At 41.8% G+C, this 13,629-nt stretch overlaps 1 protein-coding gene across 2 annotated transcripts; it reads left to right on the plus strand.

Moving 5' to 3' along the window:
- The first annotated feature begins 189 nt into the window (after positions 1-189).
- Positions 190-9,007, plus strand: ZCCHC17 (zinc finger CCHC-type containing 17). Of its 2 annotated transcripts, XM_033158013.1 has the most exons (8): positions 190-286; positions 1,789-1,908; positions 4,020-4,077; positions 4,252-4,352; positions 4,703-4,794; positions 5,982-6,082; positions 7,187-7,323; positions 8,286-9,007. In XM_033158013.1, the coding sequence occupies exons 2-8, from the start codon at positions 1,867-1,869 to the stop codon at positions 8,466-8,468; spliced, it is 714 nt and encodes a 237-aa protein (XP_033013904.1). In that variant the 5' UTR covers positions 190-286; positions 1,789-1,866; the 3' UTR covers positions 8,469-9,007. The 2 variants fall into 2 exon arrangements, with proteins under 2 accessions (XP_033013904.1, XP_033013905.1); XM_033158014.1 differs by lacking the exon at positions 8,286-9,007 and having other exon boundaries at positions 7,216-7,324.
- Positions 9,008-13,629: the final 4,622 nt, after the last annotated feature.

Raw genomic sequence — 13,629 nt, forward strand, 5'->3', positions numbered from 1 at the left:
GAGGGGGAAACCGACGCCTCCCCGTTCCGATTGGCGGCTCCGTACAAAAGCCCCGCCCCTTCCGAGACGTCTCATTCGCGGACGCTGTCCTTACTTCTCGCGGCTGCCCACGCGCTTGCTTCAGCACGGAGCCCCGCCCTGATTGGTGGAGCCGGCGCAGGCGTTAGACGTTGCGTTTATGCTGCTCGCCGATTGGTGGGAGGCCGGCGCTGGAGGGGAGAGGCGGAAGGGGACGGGTAAAGGAGACGGCGGTTGCTGTGGGGATTTTCGTTCTCTCCCGAAGGTGGTAAGTCGGTGGGAGTAGCAGGAGGAGAGAGAGGAAGGGCTGCGGTGATGGAAGGGGGGGGGGTTCTGGCCTTCACCCCACGTATGCCTACTCGGAAGTAGGCCACACTGTCTTCAGTGGGCCTTGCACGCAGGTAACTGTGTGGTGGTGGTGGAGGCGGAGGAGGAGGCCTTCCAAAATAAAATAAAAAATCGGATCATTTTTTTTCTTGGTGGAGTCAAGATTCCTGCTCAGATTCGGCGAGTTATTTATATGGCCTCTCTAGGATCCCAAAATCGTTGAGGAGAAAGTGATGGGTTGCAATATCCATCCATGCTGCACACCATTCAACAAAATCAGTTGAGGCAATCTCTCCTAATAAACATTTATTATAATGACACCACGCAGGAGGAACCTCTGGGAATGGAAGTTTCCCCTCCCGTTACAGAAAGAACAAACAAACAAAAAATTTTTTTTAGCTGACAAGTATTTGTAAACATTCACAGCTTTTGAATTCTAGTGGTGTTGAAGATGCATTTAAAACCGCACAAAGAATGTAACTAAGGACCGCAATGTGTAATAGTAATACTAATAGTAATAGTAATTTTATTACTGTATTTATACTCCTCCCATCTGGCTGGCCTTCCCTAGTCACTCTGGGCAGCTTACAGCATATCTAAAAACATAATGAAAACATCAAGCATTAAAAACCTCCTGATACAGGACTGCCTTCAGATGTCTTCTAAAAGCTGAGTAATTATTTTATCTCCTTGACAGCTGAAGGGAGGGCGTTCCACAGGGAGGGTGCCACTACCAAGAAGTCCCCCTCTGCCTGGTTCCCTGTAACTTTGCTTTTCGCAGTGAGGGAACCAGCAGAAGACCCTTGGAGGAGAACTTCAAGGCTGAGCGATGGGGGTGGCATAGCTGTCAACTTTTCCCTTTTTTAAAGGGAAATTCCCTTATTCCGAATAGGATCCCTCGCAAGAAAAGGGAAAAGTTGACAGCTATGGGGTGGAGATCTCCTCCTTGGCTGAGGCCATTTAGACTTTAGAGGTCAGCACCAACACTTTGAATTGTGCTCGGAAATGTACCGTGTAAAAGGAACAGGGTTTCCACATGGTTAAATTTGGGATTTTGTGAATTATTGAGCATTTTAGGTACAGTGGTACCTTGGTTTACCAACTTAATCCATTCCAGAAATCTGTTCTTAAACCAAAGCGTTCTTAAATCAAGGCGTGCTTTCCCATAGCAGCGAGGGACACAATTTACAAATGGAACACACTCAACAGGAAGCGGAACATGTTCTGCTTCCAAGGCAAAGTTTACAAGCCAATACACCTACTTCCGGGTTTGCAGCGTTCTTAATCCAAGTTGTTCATAAACTAAGCTGTTCTTAAACCAAGATACCACTTTACTAGGGTGCTGCTAATAATGACTGAAGGAGAAGCACTTTAAAACATCTGGGTACTGCCTAAATAATTTGGAAATTAGTATATGAGTGAGTGTTTTTGATTGCATTTCAGCGAAAGAGATTTATGCTTCCAAGGGATAACGAAAAATCTGACCAGGAGATTTGTGGGAACTTCTCATAATTTAAGGCAATGGAAGTAATTCCAGAACTCTATGATATTTTCCAAGGAGAGGTATGTGTTAAAACTCTTACTTTTCAGAATGTAATGAGCTTTGAAATATTTGTGTCTGCATTAGATTGAACTATTTAAATTATCTTTTGGACTCAGCCCATATTTATAATATATTCAGAACAAATGCTTGAAAAAGTAAGAATATCAAAACACCCATGTTTAGCATTATTTGCGTATATTAAAGGATTAAAGGATGTGCAAGAAGGTTAGAAAGTTATCATTCATCTATCAACTGTAGCCCAAATGACTAGCAGAAACATGGTAAAAGCAGAAGACCCCGAAATAGCAAGATTGGCTAATTAAACATTGCCCAAATAGTTAAATTAACTAATATTAAAGTAAGGCAGATGGGACAGCAGGATAATGTTATTGAAAAGTTGAGCTTTTATATAGCTTACTAGAATGAAAAAGCAAATGAAATAATGAAGCATCATGTCCTTTTGAGCGAAATATAATACCATAATGAAAAGCTATATGTTCCTGGCAGAAAAATAAATGGTATTTAATATAGGCAAATATTGAAATTGATTGTTAAATACAGTGGTGCCCCGCTAGACGAAAATAATTCGTTCTGCGAATTTTTTCGTCTAGCGGTTTTTTCGTATAGCGAAGAGGCAATGACAGCCGCGCTCCGCTAAACGAAAAAAAAAAACGAAATTTTTTCGTCTTGCGAAGCAGCCCCATAGACTTTTTCGTCTTGCGGGGCAGCTTCCACTAGACGAATGCCGTTTGTCTAGCGAGGCATTCGTCTAGCGGGGCACCACTGTATTGAGATGAGATATAACCATACACATGCTTAAATTGACTTTGGGGAAGGGGGAATATTATTACTAATAATGAAAATAAGGATAGTAAAAATGTTAGTAGATAAATGCATGCAAATATAAGAGGAGAAGGTACTCTCATCATGAACTTACTGAAATAAGTGACCTTATATATAAGATTTTGCAATTTTCCTTTTCCCTTTTCTACATGAATTTATATGTTTTACATATGTGCTTATATCAGTTTTGGAAAGCTTTCCACCTTATTATTTGGCAACTGGCAAAAAAGAGAAAGTAGTAAAAAAGCTGCAAGCCTGAACAAGGAACTTATGTCTGAGTAAAAAGGAATGAATAGTCTTAATATTCCTCTTAACAACGCAGTCATGTTATCTTTTTACTCCTGAAAAAATCTATAGACTCAGATAGGATATATCTGAAATAGGGAATTGTTGCTTTTGCAGCCTTGTAAATGAGCCCATCAGTTTATACCCTGTAAAATGTTTTGGTACCCTGCTGGGGTCTGACAGAAGAAGAATGGAGAGCTCAATGCTTCCTGCAGCAGCTTGCTGAATTTCTATGATGGTCATGGAGGTGGGGCCTTCCATTCTCCAAAAGCCTGGTTACTTACTGTTCTGATCTCAGAGGTGAAACAGAGTGCTCTTTTCCTCCTCTGCTAGTCTGCACACATGCACACAGAATTCCATGTAGTTGCCTGCATGCAATCTCATTGTCTCTCATTACTGCCAGCCTGGTGCTTAAATACAAGGGTTGGATTTTGGCAGGCTTCATTGAGACCAGGTATTCAGGTTTCAAATGTCTCAGTGGCTATTTTTGGTTTGATACCTTATAATTTATAACTCATAGTGCAAACCTGCTTGGAAGTAAGCCCCACTGACTTCAGTTAGACTTGTATTAAGATAAGAATGCATCGGACTGCAGTCTAAATAGTAGACTGCTTTTGAAATATACAACATGGAATGAGATGGGGAGGGACCATACCTGCACATAGACATCCCAAGTTCAGTTCCTGCCATGTCTAGGTAAAGAGGTCAGATAGCCATTGATGAGAAAAACCTCTTCCTGAAATTCTGGTCAGCCAGTGTCGCAGTAGACAATACTGGATTAGATGAAAAGTTACTATAGGGAAATAGAACGCTAACCCTTTTTGACTAGTTACAGGTAGGTAGCTGTGTTGGTCTGCTGTAGTCGAAACAAACAAATAAAAAATCCTTCCAGTAGCACCTTAGAGACCAACTAAATTTGTCGTTTGTATGCACATGAAAGCTCATACCAGTGACAAACTTAGTTGGTCCTTTTTGACCAATGATTATGTTATTTTCTTTGCAGGTTGCTTCTGTGACAGAATATGGAGCATTCATTAAAATTCCAGGAACAAGGAAACAAGGTTTGGATCTCTATCAGTTGTATTAAATGGTGTTTTGGTTTTTATAGTACAGTGAAAGATTAGAAATCAAAATACAATGTTAACCCATTAGGATTCCTAAGACATTTCTGTTCATTTCATCTGTCAAAGAGCAGTACTTAACAAACTTTTTTTCTCCGTCATACTTCTTTGTAGGCCTTGTACACAAAAGTCACATGTCACACTGCAGGGTGGACCAGCCCTCAGAGTTGGTGGATGTGGGAGAAAAAGTGTGGGTGAAACTTATAGGAAAAGAGGTAAACATTACTGTTCCGTTTCTGAGGTGATTGTAAAATAGGATTCTGCACTTCAACAAATTACATGAAGGTTTTCATTAAGAAAGAAGTACACACTCATAAAAATTTTACTTTGAAGAAAGTACCCCACAGTCCTGTCAATGGCTGATGTTGCATTTATGTTAATGTTGAATTAATGATGAGAGGCCCGGTAGGAAAGCAGGAGATGCAGTACTAGCTTTGATGACTCTTTGGTTGGGGTGATTTTCCTTCTGTGTAGAAATGTACCTCATCACAACCCCCCTGTTGATTTGTTCTTTGAGGTCTGACGGGGAAAAAAAAATTCAAAAGAATATTTCCTTGTCTTTCAGAAGACAGATGAGAAGTTAAAATTGTCTCTTTCAATGAAGGTTGTTAATCAAGGAACTGGAAAGGACCTGGACCCCAACAATGTGGCCCTCGAGTAAGCGAAATACTTTGCACTTATGTGGGGGTATGGACTTTATTGCATTGCCCTTTATTCTTCCTTTTTTATTCTTTCATTTTCCCCTTTATCCCCAGGATGTGTGGCCCTCCAGATGTTGGACTGTAACTCCCATCCCACCCTATCAGCATGACCAGTGTTCAGGGATGATGGAAGTTATATTCCAACAATATCAAGAGGCCATGATTTCCCCATCCTTGCTGTATCCCAGTGGGCAGTGGTGGTGCTAGGGCCAATTTTCTGGGTGCATATCTGTGACTTTGCAGCCCAGGTGGATCCAAATGACCTGAGAGACCAAGCAGCAGCCAGCAGGACAGGATGTGGTGATTGCACTGTGATAGCAACCAACATTCCAGCAAGTTGAAATCCTTTTTATTGATTTCCCCCACGGCAAGAGTGACAGTGAGGAGAGCCATTCAGATTCTGCCTTTGGGTTGTTGGATCAATGAAGACACAGGGGCAGCCACAGAACTTTCATTGTTTCAGCTACCACAAGATGATGTCTGATTAGCTTACCTTGCTTTCACTCTTGTCCTATGAAAAATAATTTTAAATTAAATGGTGTATAGTTTGCTGGAGTAGAGCCTCTGTTGCCAGGGCAGAACTATCTTTTTTCATGTATCCTGGAAGGTAACCTGCATCTGCCCTATCTCCTCCATAGCCGTCAACTTTTCCCTTTTTTTAAGGGAAATTCCCTTATTCCGAATAGGATTCCTCGCAAGAAAAGGGAAAAGTTGACAGCTATGATCTCCTCTTCGAAAAGACTACAGAAACTCCCAAAGTCGGATAGCCATAAGCTCCCCTCTGTCAAAAAGCCACACACAAAGAAAAGGAGACCTATTATTCCCAATTGCTTCAAAGTAGACCACATGAGAAGCAAAAGGCAGGGAGCAAGGATGTGCCTTGCACAGGGTGCTATTGTTGCATGAATCCTGCTTGTTCCAATTGGCTGGGAAGAGGACCCTGTCCGCATTGATTTATGTGGGTCCCCTGGAAGACACATTGATTGGTGCTCCCCCAAAGCTTCAGGCCATGTTTAAAAATGACTGACTTAATTTCTGACATGAAGCTCCTTAGAATTTTGCTATTGGCTTCAGCTGAACTAGGATTACACCTCAAAACAAATGGTTTTGTCTGTGACTAAATTTTTTTATGTCTGCACACAGTCAAGATGCACGGAAGAAAGGCTCATTCAAAGACTACACCAGCCAGAAGATCACTCTAGAAGCAGTCTTAAACACAGTTTGCAAAAAGTGTGGCTGTCCAGGTATGTTGAGGTCAAATTCCTATTTATTTATTTATTTAAAACATTTGTGTCATGTTGCCATAATCTTTAAGGTATTGGGTCTTACCTTTGTGTTTTTACAGCACAAGTGAGAACTGGGCCACTTCTTTCTAACTGAGTTACTGGGGTTCAAATAATAACTCATCCCTGTAGCTCTCGCTTGGTGGCCATGGTCCAGCTACTGTATCTCAACCTAATTATCTCACAGGGCTGTTCGGAGGGTAGAAAGGGGTGGGGTGCACTTTTTTTGCCAAAGGGTGGGATAATTGTTTGTTTAATAATAATGCAGCAAGGGCAGCAAAGTTTTGAAATATTGTTCACAACATCTTCAAAATTAATTGTGAAGCTATGAATGTTAGAAATATTTAGGGGGTGTTTTTACAGCACAAGTGAGAACTGGACCACTTCTTTTTAACTGAGTTTTGGGGTAGTCAAGTCTGCTCATCCATCAAACTTGGCAGCAATATCAATATTTGTATAAACTATACTTGCAAATATACCTTATGTATGCTAAAGGGCTGGGGTGTTTTGTTTGGGGGAGAGTTGTTGCCATTGGTTCTTTGTATACTTTAGGTTTTGTTGTGATTTATTTGGAATTTTTTCAGTTTGGTTTTGTATTTTTAATATTTATTTTTTGTGCCTATTTTTGTTAATTGTTTTTATGGTGGTTTTTATGATGTAAGCTGCCTTGAGGATGGTTTGAATGGTGGAAAGGTGACATACAAATAAAATTATGTATGTATGTATGTATGTATGTATAAAAGTAATAAAGTCCTCAGTAACAAATACCAGCATGAGTGGATATGGAAATCAGCAATTCCCAGACGTGCTGTAGGTAGAACTCTTACCTGCTGCTCCAGTATAGCCAACACAAGCTTGCTTTGCAGCCTTCAAAGACTGAGGATACAGGGAACGGCCTCTTGTAGTTTCAGGAACTACAGGCCATAATGGCAAAACTTTCTGTAGCTAGAAAAAATGAATACTGCTGTGTTACTTTTAAGGTACTAGAAAACACGGTAGGGGCGGTGAGGTGGTAACCAACAAAGTTTGTTTTAGTTTTTTAATTTTTTAAACATTGTGTTGAAGGTCATTTTGCAAAAGATTGCTTCGTGCAGCCAGGAGGGACCAAGTACACTCTGATTCCAGAGGAAGAAGAAGAAATCCCTCCAGAAGAAGAAAAGAAGGCACATAAATCTGAAGATTTTGTGAAGAAGAGAAAAAAGGTAAAGATTGGCTGACAGGATTGAGTACAGGATTGTGGTAACAGTTCTGTTGCCACATTCATGGAGAACAAGCTCAGCAAAGTGCCAGTTACAATGTCAGCAATCTTGTACATGACTACTCAAAAGTAAGTCCATTTTAATCCCAGTGTCTGTAGGGAGTGGGTCTTTGCACTTTTTTAAAAGCTCTTTCCCCCCCAAAGGGCTATCTAAACATACTTAAAGAGTAAAAAATATTGGTGCTCTGCAATTAGGATGTTTAATTTTCTTATCCAGGGGCAAAACTAGTCTTTATGTGACCCAAGTCAAAGACCCAGTTCAGTGCACATGCGCGCGTGTGCGCGCGCACACACACACACACAGAGGCTGGGAGCCTCAATGACGCTTCTCTGAAGGTGTCAACTTGGGCAAAAACCCAACTAGCTCCCCCATAGTTACAGCACTGTTGTACCTTCACTTTTTTCTTGATTTTATTCTTATAGTTTCAGTATTCTTATCCTGCCTTGGATATTTTATATAAAAAATGGGATATAAATCTTAGTAATAAGTGCTGCCCCCTTTTCATCTCAGCACTTTGTATTTTGACAAATGATGCTGCTTTACCATCTTAAGAAGGGTTAGGAGCTCTGTATCTGACTTCTATTTAGGTTTCTGTTCAGTTTTTGCAAATATTGTTGCTGCAAAATGCAGCTTGGATCAGTGAGTAGAGGGCGCGTTTGCACATAACATTAAGCCAAATAATAGTTTGGCGCGTATTAGCAAACGTGCAGGTTTAGCTACTCAGCATCAGTACTGGGTGAAAAGTGCAACAATTCCAATCTACCCTTAAGGAACCTGCCCCTTTGCTAGCTAGCGCTAAGCCATAGTGCTTCTTAGTATTACATGTGAACCGGCTTTTAGAGAATCATTTCCTAATACTCTCCAACAGAAAAGCTTACACACACTAATGTATTCTCTCTTAACAGGAAAAAAAGAGAAAAAAGAAACACAAGAGCAAAACTCCTTCCGAACTGGGAGATTCTGACAGTAGTGAGTCAGATGCTGGTGATGTTCAGCCGTCAAGGAAGAAAGCAAAACGGACTGAAAAAGCTAGTGCATCCCAGAAGCGAAAAAAGAAGAAGCATCATAAGAAGAAGCACAAGGACTGAGAAGCGGATCCAAGGCCATAGGCTGTGCTGACACAGTGTGCACCCTCTGGGCTCCTATAATCTTCTGGAGAAAAGAATAGTTGAGCTAGTGCAACTTGCATTACTGTATTAACAAAAGGGGATTCCTCCTTTGAAAAGCAATGTTGTTTTCCTGCGATTTTTTTCCCACAAGGACTGCCACTTTTCTCTGCATGGAAGAAGCCAGCTGCAGTTGGGTGTTCCTTGCCACAGATGTTGCCCTCATTCATGTGAAACGCTTCTCCTTCTGTAGCTCCTTATTTTTCTGGGCCTTGTGCCAGGCAGTTCCTTTGGAACAACCCCGAGCCATCTCCATGAAGCATGCATGGAACTAGCAATCAATGCAGCTTCCTTAGTCGGGGTGGCAGCTGTGTGTTGATTCAGCATCTCGCCAGTCATTGTCTGCACGCCAGCAGAAAAAGCAGTGGACACATCTCCTTGGTTGATGTGGGTCGATTTGTTCTGCACCGATCACTCCACTGCTTTTTTGCCCCATTCATACTGCAGCACTGGAGGAAGAATCATTAACTGAGTAGCCCTAGGGGTTGCAAAAGTACAAATTGAAATGTGAAGAGGAGCTTTGTGGTTCTATTGCTAGCCATTTAAACTCTGAAATAAAGCCTTTCCCCCCTCCTAAGGTGTGATCCCTTTCTGTTACATTTTGGCCAATGGAACAGCTGGGTAATAATAGAAAGGAAGAATTCTTTTTGTTGGATACAAAATAGTCTTTAGGGCATGGCTATTTTCCCAGGCTTACTTCCTTTGTCTATTAAACGGCAATCCAGGGTCAGCTCGTTTGTTTATTACACTTACATTCTGTCCGTCTGACATAATGCAGCTGAAGGTAACATGGTCTCCCTTTGAGGCAGTGACCTGGCAGAGCTTAGTTTCTCTGGGGTTACTGTATTAAAGTTTTTTGTGGTGTTTATTTTAGACTACCACCTAGTCATCGGTTCTTTCAGAGAGAGTGCAAGATCACTTCTACGTTCTGCGTAAGTGCTTCCGTCAAAACCATGACAAGGGAAAATGCTTTCCAATGCTGGGCGTGTCAGTATAAACTAACTAGGAAGTCTCTGCCAAAATCCTCTGCTATGAGGCTTCTTCAGTTGGTTTGCCAACCACAGAATGTCAGGCAAGTAGAATGAGAGCTCTTATTACAGGGATGATTCACTGCTTGTGGACATCATACACCTGACTGCCTTTCCTAATGACAATAAATCAGGCATTGTACTGGCCCGGTATACGTGGAAAGGAAAATGTAATTAAATGTGGACAAGCAGTCTCTGGGTTGATGCTGCTTAAATCATAGGTGCTTTGCTCCTCTCCTGCTTGGAAGGAAGCCAGTTAGGCTTGTCATGTCCTGGTGTAAACCTGTGGTCTGTTTCCCCATAAGCACAAGCCTGGGTTTAGGCAACACAAACAAAATTCTGGAGTCTTTCCCTGCAGGAGAGGAGTAAAGCATCAACACTTTTAGCGTGCCCTAGCATGCTACTCATTCATATTAAACTACAGCTTGTTTTGACTATGGTTTAATGCAGCCCTCCAACTTTGGTGGTTTCCAGATGCTACAACTCCCAACAGCCCAATCCAGGATAGCAGTGCATGGCTAGGTTTTGGGAGTTGTGGTCCAGAGCAATTGCAGGGTAGTAAATGGGAGAACGCTGGTTTGATGTGATGTGCAAACCAGTTCCACCTGGTTTTAGTGAAGGGGAAACAGTCATTCTCACCCAGTGCTTTGTTGCTGGAGAATGCCAGTTGGATCACAGTTGCCTGCAATTAGTCTTTGACCTGTCTTGTAGGCTGCTTGCTTTTAAAAAAGTATTTTGCTCTTCTCTCATGCTTAAGCCAGTTTTCATGGGAAAAACTGATGGAGGATCTGAACTATCCAGCCCACCAGCAGTGTTGTAGTAGTAATAGTAGTAAAGCTTAAAAGTCTGAATGAATAAGGTGGTGTTCTGGCATTGAAAGATAACCACATGGGCACTGATAAGGTGGCCAGTCTGACACAGCCTCCAAAAAGGACAGTGCATGGGCAGGGTGACATGGGAACAGCTGTGGCTTCAGGTTTCCATGGGTCCCAATCTGTGTAGGGCTTTAAAGGTAAGCAGCAGCACTTTGAAATTACCTTTTAAAAAAATGTACCAGCAGACACTGTACTGTACTGGTCAGATGCATTCCTGAAGATCAACTCCAGTTTATCGTTAATTAATTACAGCATTACACAATGCCTCTTATTCTCTTTCTATGCCCTGCCCTCTGAGCATGAGGTTGTCCTTAAGGGCTGTCAAGGGTTTCTTAAGGAGTTTTGCAGACACCAAACAAAAACTGAAGCGATGATGATCGGAAGATTTTTAAGCCCTGCCTTTCAAAGGAGCACATGAGTTAACACATTCATGACAGAATGGAAATTCACAGTAACAGTAAATCATTTAATAATAATAAAACCTTTTAAAAAAGCTAGGATTTTCAAGAAACTGAATTCAATCCTAGACACACTTCCTGGCCAGTCCTGATGTACATGATATCCATGTCTGAGATGGGTGCTTTTAGAAAGTAACAGCTAAAACCATCTACTAGCCATGTGCTTTTAAAAGGGGGGGGGCACCATACTGGATTCTCAATGTTAAGTTCATGGATATGCAAATAGATTTTACTTTTTGTTCAGCATCTTCAGCGTCCAAAACAGCTGGGTTCTGATTCTTTACTGGCATCCTTATGGACTGCAGCATAATCTCCAATGCAAGACCACAGCTGGTGTGTTTTAAAGCAGTATATATACTCCACATGGATGAGGTTGAGTTGACATTCTATGTGTTACGATTCTCTAGTCTGCAATTTTTATATTTTGATTTGTGGATGTTGTGGTTACTTTCTAAAAATTGGGACTCTAGTCCTTGATAATTAGAAATATGGGTTTCTTTGATTTCTGAGCCTTTGCTCGTGTTGTGCTGTTGTGTTCCCAGCCAATATAAATGGGGAAAGCCATTTAAGGATTCTTAATACATGTTCAGATGTCCCTGCACCAAGGCACTGGTTTGTAGCCTTCAGTACTACAACAGTATGTTCTGACATAGTGAGGTGGTCTTCTTTCAATAAATGTCTATATGATCACATATGTACTTTGTGTATTTTTTATGTTGAACTAAGACACTATTGAAAGTCATTTTGTGACCTGCACCCACAGACCTTTCTCAAATATGGGCCTATTGTCCCCCAAATGGTTAGTAATTCCGATTCTATAAGATCCTGGAACCAAACATTGTAAGCAACGTAAACTTCCTCTTGCAAGCAGTATCCCCATTTCTTTGTTGCCTGTATTTCTACAAGTATAACATGTAAAATAATGTCAGAATACATCTGACTAGCCATAGAAGGGGACGACGACAGTGGAAATCACACAACAGATTTTTAAATGAAAACCACACACATTAGGAAACTTTAATATTGGGCATCCACAACTTCAGACAAACCTGTTTAGATCAGGTTACTTCAACTGAAGAGAAAAAACCAGGAAAATGCCCTCTGCCCTCCTATTTTAAAGTCACTGAAACTCATCTTTGCTTTGTCTGAAGCTTGGATAATGAATTGCATGGTTCAGCCGAGAGAGCTTCCATATCAAATTGCTTGAAGGCGAGTGTGACAGACAGGCCTCAGATCTGCCTTGTGACCCAGCAACCAGTGGGTTTGCTAGCATACAGATCAGCTAATCAGAGGGGGAAATTTACCATGAAATAGGGATGGGGCGTGTCCAACAGCAAACAGGCAGGGATTGTATGTGGGTTAGAAAGGGACCTGGGTATGGAGTCAGGGACTTTGTATAGGCAGAAGGCGTCTCTGGCTATCCAAGTGGAGTCTCACAGGGTTTATCAGGCAGCCTTTCTCAAACTTGGATCCCCAGATGTTGCTGGACCGCACCTCCCATCATCCCTAGCTCACAGGACCAGTGGTCAGGGATGATGGGAGTTGTAGTCCAGCAACATCTGGGGACCCAAGGTTGAGAATGGCTGTAGCTGATAGCACATCTGTAAGTGGGCAGACAAGGTTCAGTCTACCTGAGGGGGAGGCTGGGATCATAGGAAGGGGCTGGAAGGTTTTATATACAGTGGTGCTTCAGGTTACCTACTCCGCTAACCCAGAAATAACACTTCAGGTTAAGAACTTTGCTTCAGGATAAGAACAGAAATCGTGCTCAGCGGCAGCGGGAGGTCCCATTAGCTAAAGTGGTGCTTCAGGTTAAGAACTGTTTCAGGTTAAGAACAGACCTCCAGAATGAATTAAGTTCTTAACCCGAGGTACCACTGTATAGTGTAGAACAGGCATGTCCAACAGGTAGATCGTGATCTACTGGTAGATCACTGGCTCCCCCCAAAGAAGCTGAACAACTGTGGCTCCCCTAAAAAAACTCAACATTTTACCTCCTCCCTGAAAAAACTCAACCAATTTGACCCAACCCCCCCCCCACTCCATGGGTCTTCCTCCTTCCTAATAAAAGCTCAACAACTTTGACCTGAACCTCAATATTGGGGGTAGATCACTGCCAGTTTTTAACTGAGTAGATCACAGTCTCTTGGGAGTTGGCCACCCCTGGTGTAGAAGAATAGCCATCCTAGAAAGAAAGAAAGAAAATTCTCTGTCCAGCGACAGGTTGAAAGTGTTGCATTCAGATATTTAATACATTATCTCTGTTACGAGTGCCTGCTTGAAACAAAGTATTACACCTTGCAATGGTAAAGCACCAAGTGGAAACAAAGTTTCTGTTTTGTTTTAGAAGAGTCTCATTCTTAATTTGGTCTTTTGGGTGAGGAGATTAATTGGTCCATATTCCCTTACACTCAATATTAACCTGGCCAGAAAAAACAGCCAGTCCAAAAGCTGGGTCTTAAGACGCCACAATGCGAGTCACCTTTAGCTCCTGTGGCTCCATAATACAATACTCATCCGACGAATCAGCTTGGCAAAACAATGGACTGTTAAGGTTTAGTCTGTATGCAAAACGCTAGAACTGCAGGACTCATTCTGCAGCTCTGTAACACAATTGCCAACAGGCAAGGATGAGGCTATAGTAACAGCGAGTACCTGCAATCATACCAATTAATTTAATTATCCCAGATAATGCTAGGGCAGTGTTTTTCAACCTTTTTTG

Source organism: Lacerta agilis, chromosome 8 (genome assembly GCF_009819535.1).
Source record: "Lacerta agilis isolate rLacAgi1 chromosome 8, rLacAgi1.pri, whole genome shotgun sequence".
Taxonomy (NCBI): Eukaryota; Metazoa; Chordata; class Lepidosauria; order Squamata; family Lacertidae; genus Lacerta; species Lacerta agilis.